The sequence below is a fragment of the Lycium barbarum genome, chromosome 1 (genome assembly GCF_019175385.1).
Source record: "Lycium barbarum isolate Lr01 chromosome 1, ASM1917538v2, whole genome shotgun sequence".
Taxonomy (NCBI): domain Eukaryota; kingdom Viridiplantae; phylum Streptophyta; class Magnoliopsida; order Solanales; family Solanaceae; genus Lycium; species Lycium barbarum.
In genome coordinates, this window is record NC_083337.1 from 5,039,334 (window position 1) to 5,054,786 (window position 15,453).

The 15,453-nt window shown below is 35.8% G+C and overlaps 1 protein-coding gene across 2 annotated transcripts; it reads left to right on the forward strand.

Moving 5' to 3' along the window:
* Positions 1-1,218: 1,218 nt before the first annotated feature.
* LOC132630165 (26S proteasome non-ATPase regulatory subunit 2 homolog A-like) lies at positions 1,219-14,783 on the forward strand. 2 transcript variants are annotated; one of them, XM_060345743.1, is made up of 25 exons: positions 1,219-1,473; positions 3,818-3,918; positions 5,466-5,586; positions 5,666-5,725; positions 5,827-5,894; positions 6,210-6,252; positions 6,912-6,977; positions 7,152-7,190; positions 7,274-7,356; positions 8,548-8,662; positions 8,811-8,885; positions 9,314-9,472; positions 9,971-10,078; positions 10,189-10,293; positions 10,374-10,514; positions 10,604-10,708; positions 10,872-11,093; positions 11,277-11,390; positions 11,472-11,687; positions 11,873-11,932; positions 12,050-12,163; positions 12,263-12,348; positions 13,205-13,313; positions 13,458-13,636; positions 14,193-14,783. In XM_060345743.1, exons 1-25 carry the CDS (start codon positions 1,357-1,359, stop codon positions 14,266-14,268), a joined length of 2,682 nt encoding a protein of 893 aa, XP_060201726.1. In that variant the 5' UTR covers positions 1,219-1,356; the 3' UTR covers positions 14,269-14,783. The 2 variants fall into 2 exon arrangements, with proteins under 2 accessions (XP_060201726.1, XP_060201730.1); XM_060345747.1 differs by lacking the exon at positions 1,219-1,473 and adding an exon at positions 2,436-2,440 and having other exon boundaries at positions 14,193-14,727.
* The last annotated feature ends 670 nt before the right edge of the window (positions 14,784-15,453 follow it).

Below are 15,453 nucleotides of genomic sequence, written 5' to 3' on the forward strand. Positions count from 1 at the left end.
ATTAAAAAGATATGGTGCTTTATACAATTGAATTAGCACTTAAGGACGTGACCTAATAGTAAATAAAGTAGATAAAAATCTTGAAGACTAGAAATACATGTCAATAATATAAATAAAATTTACAATTTCAAATCATAGTCTATAACAGAAAAACTTTACAAGCTCAACATTGTTGATAAGCATTCTTGGGTAATTTAACAATTTTTTTTTTACTCAAAGTTAAAATAGAAAAGAAATCACTATAGAATGTATAGAAAGAAAACTTTTCCATCCCAATCTTCTTTGAGTTCAAACAATCCTTTCATTAGTATTCCGATCTATTTACTTGCCGTCCTTATTAAATAGATGATCCGAAATAGTTATTATTTTAGAAAATCTAGATATAATCAACTATTATTAGTTTTCACTTTTAGCGTTACTCAATAAATATGGAAAGAGATTATTGTAGCAGAAAAGGGGTAAATTTCATGAATGGTCGCTTAACTATCACATTTTTTCACCAAAATCACTTAACTATGTTTTGTGTTAAAAAATATAGTTAAGTGACTTTGATGAAAAAGGGTGATAGTTATATAACTTTTGTGTTAGAAAACATAGTTAAATTACTTTATTGAAAAAAAAAAGCGATAGTTAAGTGACTTTGGTTAAAAAAAGTGATAGTTATGTGACTTTTGTGTTAGAAAATATAGTTAAGTGACTTTAGTGGAAAAAATGATAATTATGTAACTTTGGTGGAAAAAATAATAGTTAAGTGGCCATTCATAAAATTTACCCAGCAAAAAAGAGAGTAACATTAAATTGAAATTAAAAAATAAGTAAGAATAATTTAATCAAATTACCTTTTTAATTTAATGTTTTTTTCTCTTAAAGAGCTTCAAAAAGAAAACACTGGAGGGACAAACAGAAAACTAAAAGAAAAAAACACTTGGCTTGGTGAAAAAGCGATAGTTAAGTGATTTTGGTGAAAAAAAAGTGATAGTTATGTGACTTTTGTATTAGAAAATATAATTAAGTGACTTTAGTGAAAAAAAATGACAATTATATAACTTTGGTGAAAAAAATGATAGTTAAGTGGCCATTCATGAAATTTACCCAGCAAAAAAGAGAGTAACATTAAATTGAAATTAAAAAAATAAGTAAGAATAATTTAATCAAATCACCTTTTTAAGTTAATGTTTTTTTTTCCTTAAAGAGCTTGAAAAAGAAAACACTGGAGGGACAAACAGAAAACTAAAGAAAAAAACACTTGGCTTGGTGAAAAAGAAAACCTTTATTCTTCAATATATATATATATTTAGGGCTTAAAACATAACATTTTTCCTGTTTGTTGCTCATTTTAGCTAGGGTTTGAGCAAAATGTCAAAAAATCCGGATCCGAATAGTACCGCCGGAAAACCCGCCGGAGAGGAAGCGACGGTGAAAGTTCCGGCGAAGGATCCAAAGAAAAAGGATGACAAAAAAGATGAAGATCTAGTAAGTATCATTTGAGTATATTAAATGTTGTACAATTTTGAAATGTTGTGTTCAATTTAGCACTTGAATACATGGTAAATTGTTCCTATCAATGAGAGAATATATATATTTGAGAAAAAAAATTTGTACAATTTTGAAATGTTATGTTAGGTTTTAATCGATGCTATATTTCATGTAACAATAAGCATCAATGAGTATGAATTCTGATAAAACAATTTACAATTTTGGAAAGTTATTACTTAGCTGAATTATTGCAAGAAGAAAAAAGGAAATGTGAAAAAAAGGATTAAAAATTCATGTTGCTTATGCTCTATGTCTATTGGGAGAAAGTATGTATGCTACGTAGGGCTATTTTGAGTTTGTTACCCGATTTAGCCCATATTTATGTATAAACACATTTTATACACTATTATACAAGGTTGATACATTATGTATAATGCTTTTCCCCCGAGGTATAATGTTGTATAATATTGGGCTACATGTCGTAAATATTTTCAAAAGCTGTATATTTTTTGAAAATTTCCTTTAATCAATGCAATATACTTCATGGCTTATATTGCATACTATTTGATAGTCAAACAACATATGTATTAGCAGTTTAATTATACTAATTTGTGAGTTCAAAATTTTGTACTTAGTTTTAGCTATATTAATTTATACTTAGTTTTAGCATCACAACAACAACAAGAGCAACATACCCAATGTAATCCCACAAAGTGGGGTCTGGGGAGGGTGGAGTGTACGCAGACCTTACCCCTACTATGGAGGTAGAGACTACTATGGAGGAAGAGAGGCTGTTTTCGAAGACCTTTGGCTTAACGTAATACAACTATTAAATCATAAAATAACCTTATATTAGTTTTAGCGTCAGTGCTATAGCAAAATGTTGTTATAGAGGACATATAATATGACATAACATTGAAATCTTTTCCAAAGAAGAAGCATGAGAAGAAATAATGAAGATCTAGTAAGTATCAATGAGTATGAATCCGATGAAAAAGTTATAATTTTGAAATGTTATGTTAGCTTTTAATCAATGAAATACTTCATGTCTTATTGTGCTTACTAGATTTTGATAGTCAAACAGCATTGCCCTAGCAGTTTAATGGGGAAATGGAAATTACAGCTAAATACCATTCGGCCGTCTATTTTACAAAATATGTACATAGTATATATGCAAGTGTATAGTTTATATTGCATTTTTGAAAAGTCATCACTTAGTTGATTTTAGTGAGTTAGCAAGAAAAAAAAAAGGATATAGGAACAAAGGATTAAAAATTGGGAAACTTACCTAAATATATCGGCCATATAGTTTACCAAACATGGCCGAAGCATACACTGTCTATACACTTCGGCTGCATAGGTAGTGTATAGTATATGTATATCTAGTATACTTTATACACTACTTATACACTGTCCATATTTTGCAAACTAGATGGCCTAATGGCATTTGGCTGTAATTTTCGCTTTAATCAATGCAATACTTCATAATGTCTTATTTTGCATACAACATTGTCCTAGCAGTTTAATTATACATATTTATGAGTTTAGAATCTTAGTATGTAGTTTTAGCTATATTAGTTTTCAAAAAGTTAAGGAATAATGTTTGACAAAAATTGGCTGTAAATACCACATGCTTTACAGCAAATTTGCATACTATTTGATAGTCAAACAACAAATTTGCTGAGTAATTGCAAGAAGAAAAAAGGAAATGCAGAAAAAGGATAAAAAAATTCATGTTGCTTTTTATCAATGCAATACTTCATAATGTCTTATTTTGCATACTCTATTCTGTCAAATATGTTCTCAAATGCTCATTACGTAGTTACAGCTTGTTTCAATTGAGCACCTAAACACATGATAAAGTGTTCCTATTAGACACTTTCTATTCAAATTTCGTAATTTTTAATGTGCATGTTCTCAAATGCTCATTACGTAGTTAAGTTAATCACTTAAAGTATGTCACCTCTTTAATTATACGAGTTAGTCTGAATAAATCGTAAAATCTCAGGCATGTTCAATTGTCCAATTGAAGATGATGTGTATAATTAAAGGAGATGACTTACTTTATGAGTCTAAATGAAATTTGCTGGCAAGTTTAAGGGGCTCTCAATGTATTAATTTTCGAAAAGTTAAGGAACAATGTTTGACAAAATTTTTCTCTAAATCTCACATGCTTTTCGGAACGAAGGGAGTAATATTTATTATTTTTGGATAGGCATGTTAGTTTAATAGAACCAGAGAGAAGCAATGCTTCTCTTAGCTGATTATTTGTCACCACTTTTAGCTTATGTATGTTGTGTCTTTGGTTTATTTATTTGTTGTTTTATGATATTGTGTTTAGTCCGAAGAAGATTTGGCTTTGAAGCAGCAATTGGAACTGTATGTGGAAAGAGTTCAGGATGCAGATCCCGGACTTCAGAAGGTTGCCCTGGAGAGCATGAGGTTTTTCTTTCTTTTCGTTATTATTAAATTTTTTATTTAGGGAACTTGAATGCATAGTTGACAGTGACCCACATTTTTGTTCACTTCTACTGGATTGACGAACTGTAGTGAAGTGTTTATTGGCTTAAGAGGTGTGTTTATGAAGCTTTGTGCAGCATAGAATCTCAGGAGTGTTTGAAGTTTTGAAGATATTAGTTGTATTTGAAGGAACTTTTGGGACAGAAATCGTCTTGCAAGAATGAGGGAACTGACTGTTAAGACTTCCATTTAGTTCTTCAGTGTGCTTTCTTTGCAAGAGTGGTAATAGCAGGTGGAAGAGGGTCCTTCAGTCTTATTGTTTATGAATCTCCACGAAATGTGCCAAAAAACTTAGTAATACTTAGCAGCACGTGGAAGACGTCCCTTGTTCTTTTTGTATGTATCTCTAAGAGATGTGCCAAGTGCACCTATGATTAGAACTAGTGTCTTTAGCACACTATCACAAATGCAAGAGCTGTGCATCCAAGGGTGTGGCTTAGCAGTTAATGAAGTGGGTGAACACGTTGGAGAATACGGTTCAATTTCCAGCAGAGACTAAAAACTAAGTATTTTCTTTCCATTTACCTAATACTTGGTGGTCAGAGTTACCAGGACCTCTGCGGAGGAAGGTAGAGGTATTCAATGGAATAGTCGAGGTGTGCTTAAGCTGGCCCTGACACCACCATTGCACGAAAAGATTATAAAATTAAACAGTCCATAATCCAAGGGTGTGGCTTAGCAGTTAATGAAGTGGGTGAACACGTTGGAGAATACGGTTCAATTTCCAGCAGAGACTAAAAACTAAGTATTTTCTTTCCATTTACCTAATACTTGGTGGTCAGAGTTACCAGGACCTCTGCGGAGGAAGGTAGAGGTATTCAATGGAATAGTCGAGGTGTGCTTAAGCTGGCCCTGACACCACCATTGCACGAAAAGATTATAAAATTAAACAGTCCATAAAAAGCATTGTTGGACTGTCCGTATAAAACATTGTTGGAGTAGAACTTATTTGACAGTCCGCACAAAACATTGACGGATTAGCACTTGCAGTTAATTTCCAAATGGATATTTGAAAGATTGCCGGTTTTGAATTAAGGATGTGAGACATGCTTATCACCTGTGCATACTTGGGTGTCCTATTTTGGAAAATACCATTTCCTTTCCTTCTATCAGATAGTTTGAGTTGAGATGGAGACTAAGAAGATAATTTGACTTTATAAGTATAGTTAACATATTTATAAAACAGATAAAACAATGTTTAGTCAATCTATTTACTAAACAAAAAGGTCAATGCATAGTCGATGTGGTATATCACTATATACCGATAAAAAAGCGTAATTTTTTTGTCAACATGGTATATCAACAATAGAATGTCCATTTGTTGAGTTGTGTATAAGGTTAATAGTTACAAGAAGAATGACATGCCAGCTTAAGAGTTTCAACTCCCAGAAGGTGTTGATGGTGTTTGCAGTTATAGGAGAAAACTAGGATGTTTGTCTTTTCTCTTGTTCATTTTTTCTCTTTTGCAGGCAGGAAATACGTACAGCAACAAGCTCCATGACATCGGTTCCAAAACCACTGAAGTTCTTGCGTGCCCATTATGGAACACTAAAGGGATTTTATGAGAAAATGCCAGATTCAGATTTGAAGGCATTGACTTCTGTCCTGCACTTCTCTATTCTGAAATTTGAATATACTTATTCACATGTTTTAATTTCAATGCATGCAGACACTTCTGGCAGATATTCTCTCTGTACTGGCTTTGACAATGTCTGCTGAAGGAGAAAGGGTATGTTCTATTTATTCTGTTATACCATTAATTCTTTGGTGTGAGCTTAAGTATCTTTATTAGCTATAATAGATATTGTTAATATTCTTTGGTTCTTACAGGAGAGCTTGAAGTATAGACTGTTGGGATCTCAAGGTGACATTGGTTCCTGGGGACATGAATATGTTAGGTAAGCATATCTTTGTTTTTGTACTCCAGCTATCCTGAGATATTTAGTAGACTGTACCAATGCTGTTGCAGACTGTAAATGCAGATGAAATTAGTCTTAGTTTTGATGTTGCATCTATATGGATTTCTGATGGTAATTGATTGTAACGATAAGATATTAGTTGTTTTACATATTTCTTGATGCGTATGCGAGTGCGTGTTATCATTTCCGATTTCTGCGATCTCCATTTTTGCCTGTAATCTGCACAAAAAAAAAAGTAGTAATTTCCTCCTGCATCCTCTGATGTTGCTGTTAAATGCTGGCTGTTTGTGACAGGAACTTGGCTGGAGAAATTGGACAAGAGTATGCAAAGCGGCAGGTTGGTGTTCCTTCAATCCCGAGGTTCTTGTAAAGTGTGAGCAGAGTGTAGCTGTCAACAGTTATTGCAGTAGTGCTTTGTATTCGGGAATTCCTTGTCTCCAGTCTAATATTTGTATATTTTTTAGATCACCATTACATGCAACTCCATCTGTATCTATTCCAATTTAGTTTATGTGACACTCTTTCCATTTTGGGATGTTTCAAAATGTTTGACACCATTTTATTTGTACAACTTTCAAGAACTTAAATTCATAAACCATTGACACATTAACTTTGACGTGAGTTTACTCCCTTTGCGACCGATATTTTAACTCTCCATCTTCACTAATATGTTTTATGAGTCTAATTAACATCTTAACTCCATGCCTAATCAAACGGGATGACATAAAATGAAATGTAGGGTGTATATTTATTTCTACAAGTCCTTGTTTTCATTACCAGCAAATATTTACATATAGAATTCCTTTAAGATAGATATTTCTTCAATATTGTGCCTTTGCCTAAAATTCATTGTTTTCTTTTTGGAATTTGGGTTAGAGAAAAGAGTTCCTGCCTTGAGGCATGCTTGCTTACTCTTAAATCATGATATGATTCCGACATAAATCAGTTTCATTAGCTTGCATATATTTATGCTCTCTCTATATGTATTATTTTCAGAGTGAAGAGGCCCCAATTGACGATCTTATGGAGCTCGTGCAACAGATTGTTTCTTTCGACATGAAGGTATCAAATATCACATATGATTTTGTGTTGTCAATTGTGACAAGTTGCAGGATAATAGAGTATAAGAGGTTGCTATGATACATCGTGTCCTGAGCAGATACATAAATCTCTTTGTATTTACCTACCCTTTACTTCTGCCAGAATGTTCAATTGATATCGTTCTTTGCAATGTAGCATAATGCCGAACCTGACGCTGTGGATCTTTTAATCGAGGTACTGTTTCTTTCCTGATACCATGCATCAATTTGGTAGTATGTATATAAGTGTATTAGTAAAAATCCTTTGCATAATTCCAGGTTGAAGACCTTGATCTCTTGGTGGAGCATGTGGATAGCAGCAATTGTAAACGGACATGCGCTTATCTCTCCAGTTTTGCAAAGTAAGTCGGCTCTGGACATGTTTGTGGGTATCCCCTGAAGAACATCTGAATCCCTTCAATGTTCTGATTAGGATGAGTTCTAGAGGAGCTTTTGTATGCCACTCTATGCATTTCTCTCTTCTTTTATTCCTCTCCCTTTTTCTGTGGTTTCTTGTCAAGCCAGAATCTTCAATGTTGATTTCAGCTTGTGAGTTGAGACTAACAGCTTAAATTACATATCCTGATATTTTGCTTCTCAGCGGTATTCAGTTATCACTAAGCTAATAAAAACCCTAGAGAGGGTATATACTCCCTGTGAGCATCTTGGACATGCATATACGTGATGTTAACTGTTATTACATAGTTGAGGTATTGGATTCGTAGATTTAAACTTGAAAAATTAAGGAATCCGCGCACGAGCTTTCTTGGTTTTTTGTGTAAGGTTTTCCTTTCTTGTCTACCTTAAGGGGACGAGTTGTTTTCTCAAAAATGGCCAATTCATATTAAAGCATCTACAGAGTTTCCAAAGACGTTGCAATTGGAAGCGAGTTCATTCAGGGATCAGAGCACGATATCTAATAATTATAATTGGTAGGCTCGCACCCAAGGGTGTGGCTTAGTGGTCGATGAAGTGGATTGAGAACCATGAGATCTCAGGTTCAACTCCCAGCAGAGACAAAAACACTAGGTGATTTCTTCCCATCCGTCCTAGTCTTGGTGGATAGAGTTACCTGGTACCTGTTGCTGGTGGGAGGTGGCAGGTATCCCGTGGAATTAGTTGAGGTCCGCGCAAGCTGGCCCGGACACCATGGTTATCGGAAAAAATTATAATTGGTGGGCTCTGTTTGAAAATAAATTATAACCTTTGATAGACATGAGATACCCTTCCTAGTACCCTTTGGAAGGCAATCGTTAGAGAATAGATAGCGTTGTGCATGCATAAATTCCAATCAATATTGTGCTGTCTGATTGATGGTCTATGCCGTTTGCCAGTCTTGCTTGAGCAACTGAGAGTTTCAAACTTTTCCTCCCCCTCAAAGCTCAATTTATTGCTGTCTACCATGTTGTAGAAGGCAGGCTAAAGTGCTTATGCTTTGTTTAATGCAGGAATGATACTTTCTTTTGTCTATTTCTGTCTACCAATCTTCTTCCATCTGATTTGTTCTGTCTACGACCTCTGCTTCAGCTCACATGTCTTTTGCTGTCTTACAGATACCTTCCTGGGCCTGATGACATGTTGGTACTAGATATTGCATACACTATATACATGAAGTTTGAGGAGTATCCTCTCGCACTTGTGACTGCATTAGCCCTAGACAACATGCAGGTATGCACTGCTTACTATTACTAGCTAATTCTTTTTCGTTTTTCAATATACTGTGAAGTATGTTTGTCAGAGACTAGTGGATCTTTAAGATTTTACATTCTGAAATCTGAGTACTTGTTATTATTTTGGTTTCCATCTTCTCTTGCAGTCTATAAAGCAAGTTTTTACGTCATGTGATGATAATCTACGGAAGAGGCAGTTCTGTTATATCCTTGCTCGCCATGTAAGTTCTTCATTGTGTGCTATTTGTATTAGTCAGAACATTCCAGCATGTAGAAGAATCCTAGTTTTCTTTCTGGGTCAAAGAATACCTCTAATTCAGATTCTTGATCTCTGAGGTTTTATATCAATGCTTTTTCACTGCTGTTCTATGAGATTATTACTGGTGTAATGATCAGTAACTACTTTTTTTTGGAAATGAAAAATGATCAGTAACTACTTAACAAAGAATGATACATTGAACTGTCACTGCATTATTTCATTAGTTAAAAAAGAGAACTATCCCTCTATTATTTCTTTTATTTCCCTGTAATATCCTTTTTGCCCTATATTCCCTGCCAGGTATGTCTCCTCAGGCCTTTTCAACAAAATGTTAATATGTTATGATAATTATAGATCCAAGATGCTAAATTTGACAATTTTGAATCACAGGGTCAAACGTTTGATATTGATGAAGAGATGTGTGCGAGTGATGAAGAGAGAGAAGTATTGCAGGAAATTGTTAACAATGCGAAATTAAGTGAAGGGTATCTTGCACTTGCTCGTGATATTGAGGTCATGGAAGCCAAAACCCCTGATGACATATACAAGGTTAACACTTCTACATAACACCTCTCCTTATCATGCTTGATTTGCGTATACTGTTGTATCTGTTCGATATTCCCAATTTGAAGTGATTCACCTGACATTGTCCTGGAGGCATGTTACTGACCCTGTGTATCTGCTTTTATTCTGCAAGAAATATCTCATGTCATTGTTGCATTGTTTTGCCAGCATCCAGTTATGGTTATTAATTATCGACGAATCTGCTCCTTTTTTTAATTTGCTTTCTTTTTTAATTTTTGCTATCCTTTCTCATGTTCTAAATAAAAGTGTGAGTAACTTATCTCAGTTTTCTTTTGCACCTTGGTTGGCCATTCGAAGAAAGATAAAGAACGCCTGCTTGAACAAAAGATCTGTTTTGGGTGATCTGTCATTTATGAAAACATTGCATCTGAAGAAATTCACCTTTATGTTTTTAGTTATTATCACATGGAAAAAGCTTATCTGTAAATTGCAACTAAATCAGATCTTGTTTCGATTTATTAGCCGCATTTGCTTGATGGCCGAGCTAGTGCTGGGGCAAATGTCGATTCGGCTAGACAAAATTTGGCTGCTACATTCGTCAATGCATTTGTCAATGCTGGTTTTGGCCAGGTAAAATTAGTCAAGTTGTATTTTTCATACCCTATAGATATATGTTTGTATTTGTATAGCTTGTTGTGTAGCTGTATCCATAAACAACTCTTGGTATTTTTCTGCTGCAGGATAAGTTGATGACAGTACCATCAGAGGCCACAAGTGGTGGTTCCTCTACAAACTGGCTCTTCAAAAATAAAGAACATGGGAAAGCTAGTGCTGCAGCAAGTCTGGTATATATGTTTACTAATTCTTTCGACTCTCCTTGTTGATTACCTATTTGCAGCTACTGATTGTTCTTTCCCGAATTTAGGGAATGATCCTGCTTTGGGATGTTGATTCTGGGCTTGCACAACTTGACAAATATTTCCATAGTACTGATACCCATGTAATTGCCGGTGCACTATTAGGAGTTGGGATTGTAAACTGTGGCATCAAGAATGATTGTGATCCGGTGAGCATCATCTAATGTTTATTTGATGTCTATACCCATTCTCTCCACAAATCTTCATATCCTGAGATTTCACTCTATTCTCTGTGCAGGCATTGGCACTTCTTGCTGACTATTGTGACAAAGATGATCCTTCAGTTAGAATAGGTGCTATAATGGGTCTGGGTCTTGCTTATGCAGGTGCTCAGAATGAGCAGGTAATGTTCCTATTTCTTCTTTTGGGTTTGGTAGACAAGAATAAACTTTCTGCTCTGTCCTTTAATTCATCCTTAGTTTACAAAGTTCTACCTTGTATTTTGGTACTCTATAAGATTGGTCTGGATATATACAATGTTACATTGAGTGCTTGCTGTTTTTCAGATCAGAAGTATATTGACTCCCATACTTGGAGATAGCAAGGCGTCCCTTGATGTAATTGCATTCACTGCAATATCGTTGGGCTTGGTGTACGTGGGTTCATGTAACGAAGAGATCGCCCAGGCAATCATCTTTGCATTGATGGAGCGAAGCGAGTCAGAATTGGGAGAGCCTCTTGCCCGTCTCTTGCCTCTGGGTCTTGGTCTTTTATACCTTGGGAAGCAGGTAACTGAAAAAGTTACATGCGTTAGTTTCTATAGAGATTGAAGAAAATCTGAATTAACTGCAGTTCCTGATACCTGTGCCGATTATCAGCTGTACCAATATGACATAGATACTCGTGAATATCTATTTAACATTGTTGGATTGTATAACTTCTTATTCTGATTTGGTATCTCTGTCCTATAGGAAAGCGTTGAGGCAACAGCTGAAGTTTCAAAGACTTTCCACGAGAAGATCAGAAAGCATTGCGATATGACCCTCCTTTCTTGTGCCTATGCTGGGACAGGCAATGTACTCAAGGTAATAGAAGTTTCCTCTCCTTTCACCTCTAAGCGATTCCGGTTTGAATAATTGCAATTGCTGACTGTTATTCTTCTCTAGGTCCAGCAATTTCTTGGTCAATGTGCTCAACATCTTGAAAAGGGTGAAACCTATCAGGGACCAGCTGTCCTTGGTATTGCGATGGTTGCAATGTCTGAAGAGTTGGGGCTTGAAATGACAATACGCTCTCTAGAACATCTTTTGCAGTATGGCGAGCAAAATATCAGAAGAGCAGTTCCATTGGCTCTTGGCCTCCTCTGCATATCAAATCCTAAGGTATGATATCTTGAAATATCCATTCAATAGATTTCTTTTTCCATCCTTGTTTCTTTCACTCACTTTTTTCTGCGTTGGTGTTCTGGTTTTACCTCTTTTATTGACTCGTTGCTTATGGCCTGTTTCTCTTTTCTTCTGCTTTCATCTCTTGGTAACATATTTATTCCCCTGGCTGGCTTGGACAGGTCAATGTCATGGACACTCTGAGCAGGCTCAGTCACGATTCAGACACTGAAGTAGCGATGGTATTTTTTTTGTTACAATCTCCCCAAAAAAAATAGTGGTAACGGTATTTTGGATGAGTGTAGTTATTTGAGCAGCTATTAGATTGTTAAATCTAAAAACTCCTCTAAATTATACAGGCTGCTATCGTTTCCTTGGGATTGATAGGTGCAGGAACAAACAATGCTCGAATAGCTGGAATGCTACGTAACCTGTCCAGTTACTATTACAAAGAAGCCAACCTTCTTTTCTGTGTAAGAAACAAAATATTTCTCAATTATTCTGTGACAAGTCCATATCCTTGTGATTACACACCCACTCACTCTAATCATTGGCATCTGCTAATTCTGTAGGTGCGGATCGCTCAAGGTCTTGTTCATTTAGGGAAGGGCTTGATAACACTCTCACCATATCATTCTGAACGATTTTTGTTATCTCCGTAAGTTTTCTCTTCTATAGAGAAGCATTCTTCTCCAAACTATTATGCAAGTCCTTTAAAGGCTTTTTTTGCTAGACATATTTTTTTGAGTTGAAATTTTATGTGATTTACCTAGTTAAGAAGAGTTTTTTGAATGAGGATGTTTATAAGTGAACAATTGCAGATAAACAGAGAAGTGCCACTAAAGGATCTGTTATATTCTGCTTCTTTAGAAGTGTGTCCGGGAGATTTTTCTTTCGCCGGCCTATTTGTACCCAGCTACAATCTCTTCCCTTATAAAAGAAAAAAGGGCCTCTTGGGGGAAGGGATCTCTTTTCTGCAACGGAAAAAAAGGGACTTAAGTAGCCCTCGAGGAGTCCGTTTATTCTCTCCGTCTGAGCTTTCAAAGATATACCGACCGTAGGCATCTGATGAGATTTGTTATCTTAAATGACAACTACGTCTTAGTCCCAAACAAATTGGGATCGGCTATATGAATCCTCACTATTCCATCCACTTAAGCTCAAATAATGTCATCATCACACCAAATAAAAATTAGTTAAATATATGTAAAAAAGTTAATTACATTTAATAATAATAATAATAGTAGAAGTCCTCTAGCAAGACTAAAACGTAGTAGATATCACCTATATGGATCTTTTTCCTCCTTGCCCCATCTTTAAGCAAATTTGCATTAACTTCAAGAAATTATAGATCTTTTGAGACAACTCCCTTCCATGAAGATCAACATCCCCTTTTAACACATTTGTTATCTTAAACCTAAAATAAATATGGACATGAGCAAGCCCTTTTTGATTCTTTCTGAAACTTCAAACCCCCAATATGATGTTGGCTCTTAAATTTTGAACCGTTTCAGGACTGCACTAGCTGGACTCATAACTATGCTGCACATATGTCTTGATATGAAGGCCATTATCTTGGGGAAATACCACTATGTGCTATATTTTCTGACACTGGCGATGCAGGTTTGCTGTTTCTTGAACTGGCCTTCCCCTCCCTCCTGTTGCCCTGTTTGGTTGGTTTGGCTTCTGTGTTTTTAGCCAATCCTCTCTGCGGCGGCCCTTTTTGTTTTCTCTTTAATCATTTATGTGTTTGCTTCTTCTTTACAGCCAAGGATGTTAATGACTGTGGATGAGAATTTAAAACCCTTGTCAGTGCCTGTTCGAGTTGGCCAAGCTGTTGATGTTATAGGTCAGGCTGGTCGACCAAAGACAATTACAGGTTTTCAGACACACTCAACTCCGGTTCTCCTTGCTGCTGGGGATCGAGCTGAACTTGCAACGGAAAAGTATTGTTCTTCTCCTATGAAACTTGCTATTTATATTGCATGGTTGTTGCTATTTTGTCTCTCAATCATTTGATGATTTTATTTATTATCATAATTTCTGACGATGCACATCTGATTTAACTAACTAGACACTTTTGGTCTTTCCATTAATGGACTTACATCAATCTGTTGGAATTTTTATCCAACAAACATTTAAGTGCAATATGTTATTTTTCGTGGTTTTTTTTTCTTTTTTCCTTTTTAACATAATTTCAGCAAGTTCATCATTGCAATATTTTTCGTGACTTACTTTAATACTTCCTCATAAAAGATATTCTATTCCGTGTCAAAGTCAACTATTAGAGCTGTATTGCTCGCTTTAAAAGTATGGAGTAATACAAGCTCCACTTAGTGTAGACATGGGCACTGATGGCAGTCACATGGCTAAGAAATTAACAATTATTGGTATCATGCTCAATCGAATATCACGAGTACCAAAATTGGGACCTCAATAACTGAGGGACGACAAACATAATATTCGTCCTTCCCATCTACTAATATTCTTGTTAAAATGCAGGTACATTCCACTCTCGCCCATTCTTGAAGGTTTTGTCATATTGAAGGAGAATCCAGAGTATAGGGATGATAACTAGTCATGTACCAACTGAGTTCACTAGAAGATTTAATTGGGCCAAGGATAATTCATCAGATGAATGTCCGGGGATGACGACGAAGACCATTGACATTTATTTAGCTCAAGTTGATTGCTTCATGATTTGTCCATGTGCTGAAATCGTCGTGGCAAATGACGCTACCACATCTACCTTTGTAAAAGAATGTTCGAAAGAAGAGAATTGAATCCTGGACTATTATTCATGATTTTTAGTCTACGAGTGACTACCCTCGGGTTGTTGCAAGCTCTAGAGGTGTAACATTGGCCAAATTTTTACTATATGAAGGAATTTAGCTAGTGCTAAGAAAATATGTTTCACTTGCACATCTTTTACCTGTCGTGTCCTGCCCACGTCCCATCGTTGCGAACAGCAGCTATAATCACTGAAACTGAAATGGGAAATCCTGTATGTTGCTTTCAATATGATTTTTCTGTAGCAGATACCTCTTGTTCCATTGGAGCTTAGCCTTAGTTGAAGTTCCATTTTCTAGCCAAGGTTACTCTTTTTTTTAGTTTTCGGAACTTGTGGGGAGAATGTATTATCATTGTTGTTGATTGCGAACTTTTTATCATATACTGAACTGTTTGGAGCAACTGGAAGGGGGTGGGGGAAATCCGGGAACATCGGTTTTATGGCCTATTATAAATATTATTTTAATTGAACTGTCCTTTTTAATAGGAAACTGGTATGCTCCATTTAACATTACCATTCTCAAAAAAATAAAAAATAAATAAAAAAATAGGAGACTGGTATGAGTATAAATATGAGATTAAAAATAGGAGACTGGTATGAGTAGAAATATGACCAGGCAATTCCATACGGCTGGAAACCAATGTATTGTGGCACTTGCTGCCAGTAGGGGTGTGACTGCTCCCGGACTCAAACCCAGAATGGTGATACAACAGACAGGGCCCAAGAAAGGCAATTAAAGGCAGTACATGATGGGGGTCAGGACAAAGGGCAGACCAAGGCAACAGCTAAGCCTAGACTACCAGAAAACTTGAAGACTAAAGGACAGGAACCAGCTGCTAAGGGTCCTAATCACAAGGTGAGACAAGCATGGAAAGCAACAGGTGAGGATCCTAGTCATACAGGGGTGCAAATTCATAGTCAGATGGCAAATGTTGCTAATCCAGCATCACAAAGAGGTACCAAAGCAGTTTC

Excerpts from the sequence above, each read along its gene's own strand:
- LOC132630165 (XM_060345743.1), top strand. The coding sequence starts at position 1,357 with ATGTCAAAAAATCCGGATCCGAATAGTACCGCCGGAAAACCCGCCGGA. Across the intron at positions 10,294-10,373 it reads CTAGTGCTGCAGCAAGTCTG|GGAATGATCCTGCTTTGGGA; the intron begins GTATATATGTTT and ends TCCCGAATTTAG. Across the intron at positions 11,688-11,872 it reads TCTGCATATCAAATCCTAAG|GTCAATGTCATGGACACTCT; the intron begins GTATGATATCTT and ends TGGCTTGGACAG.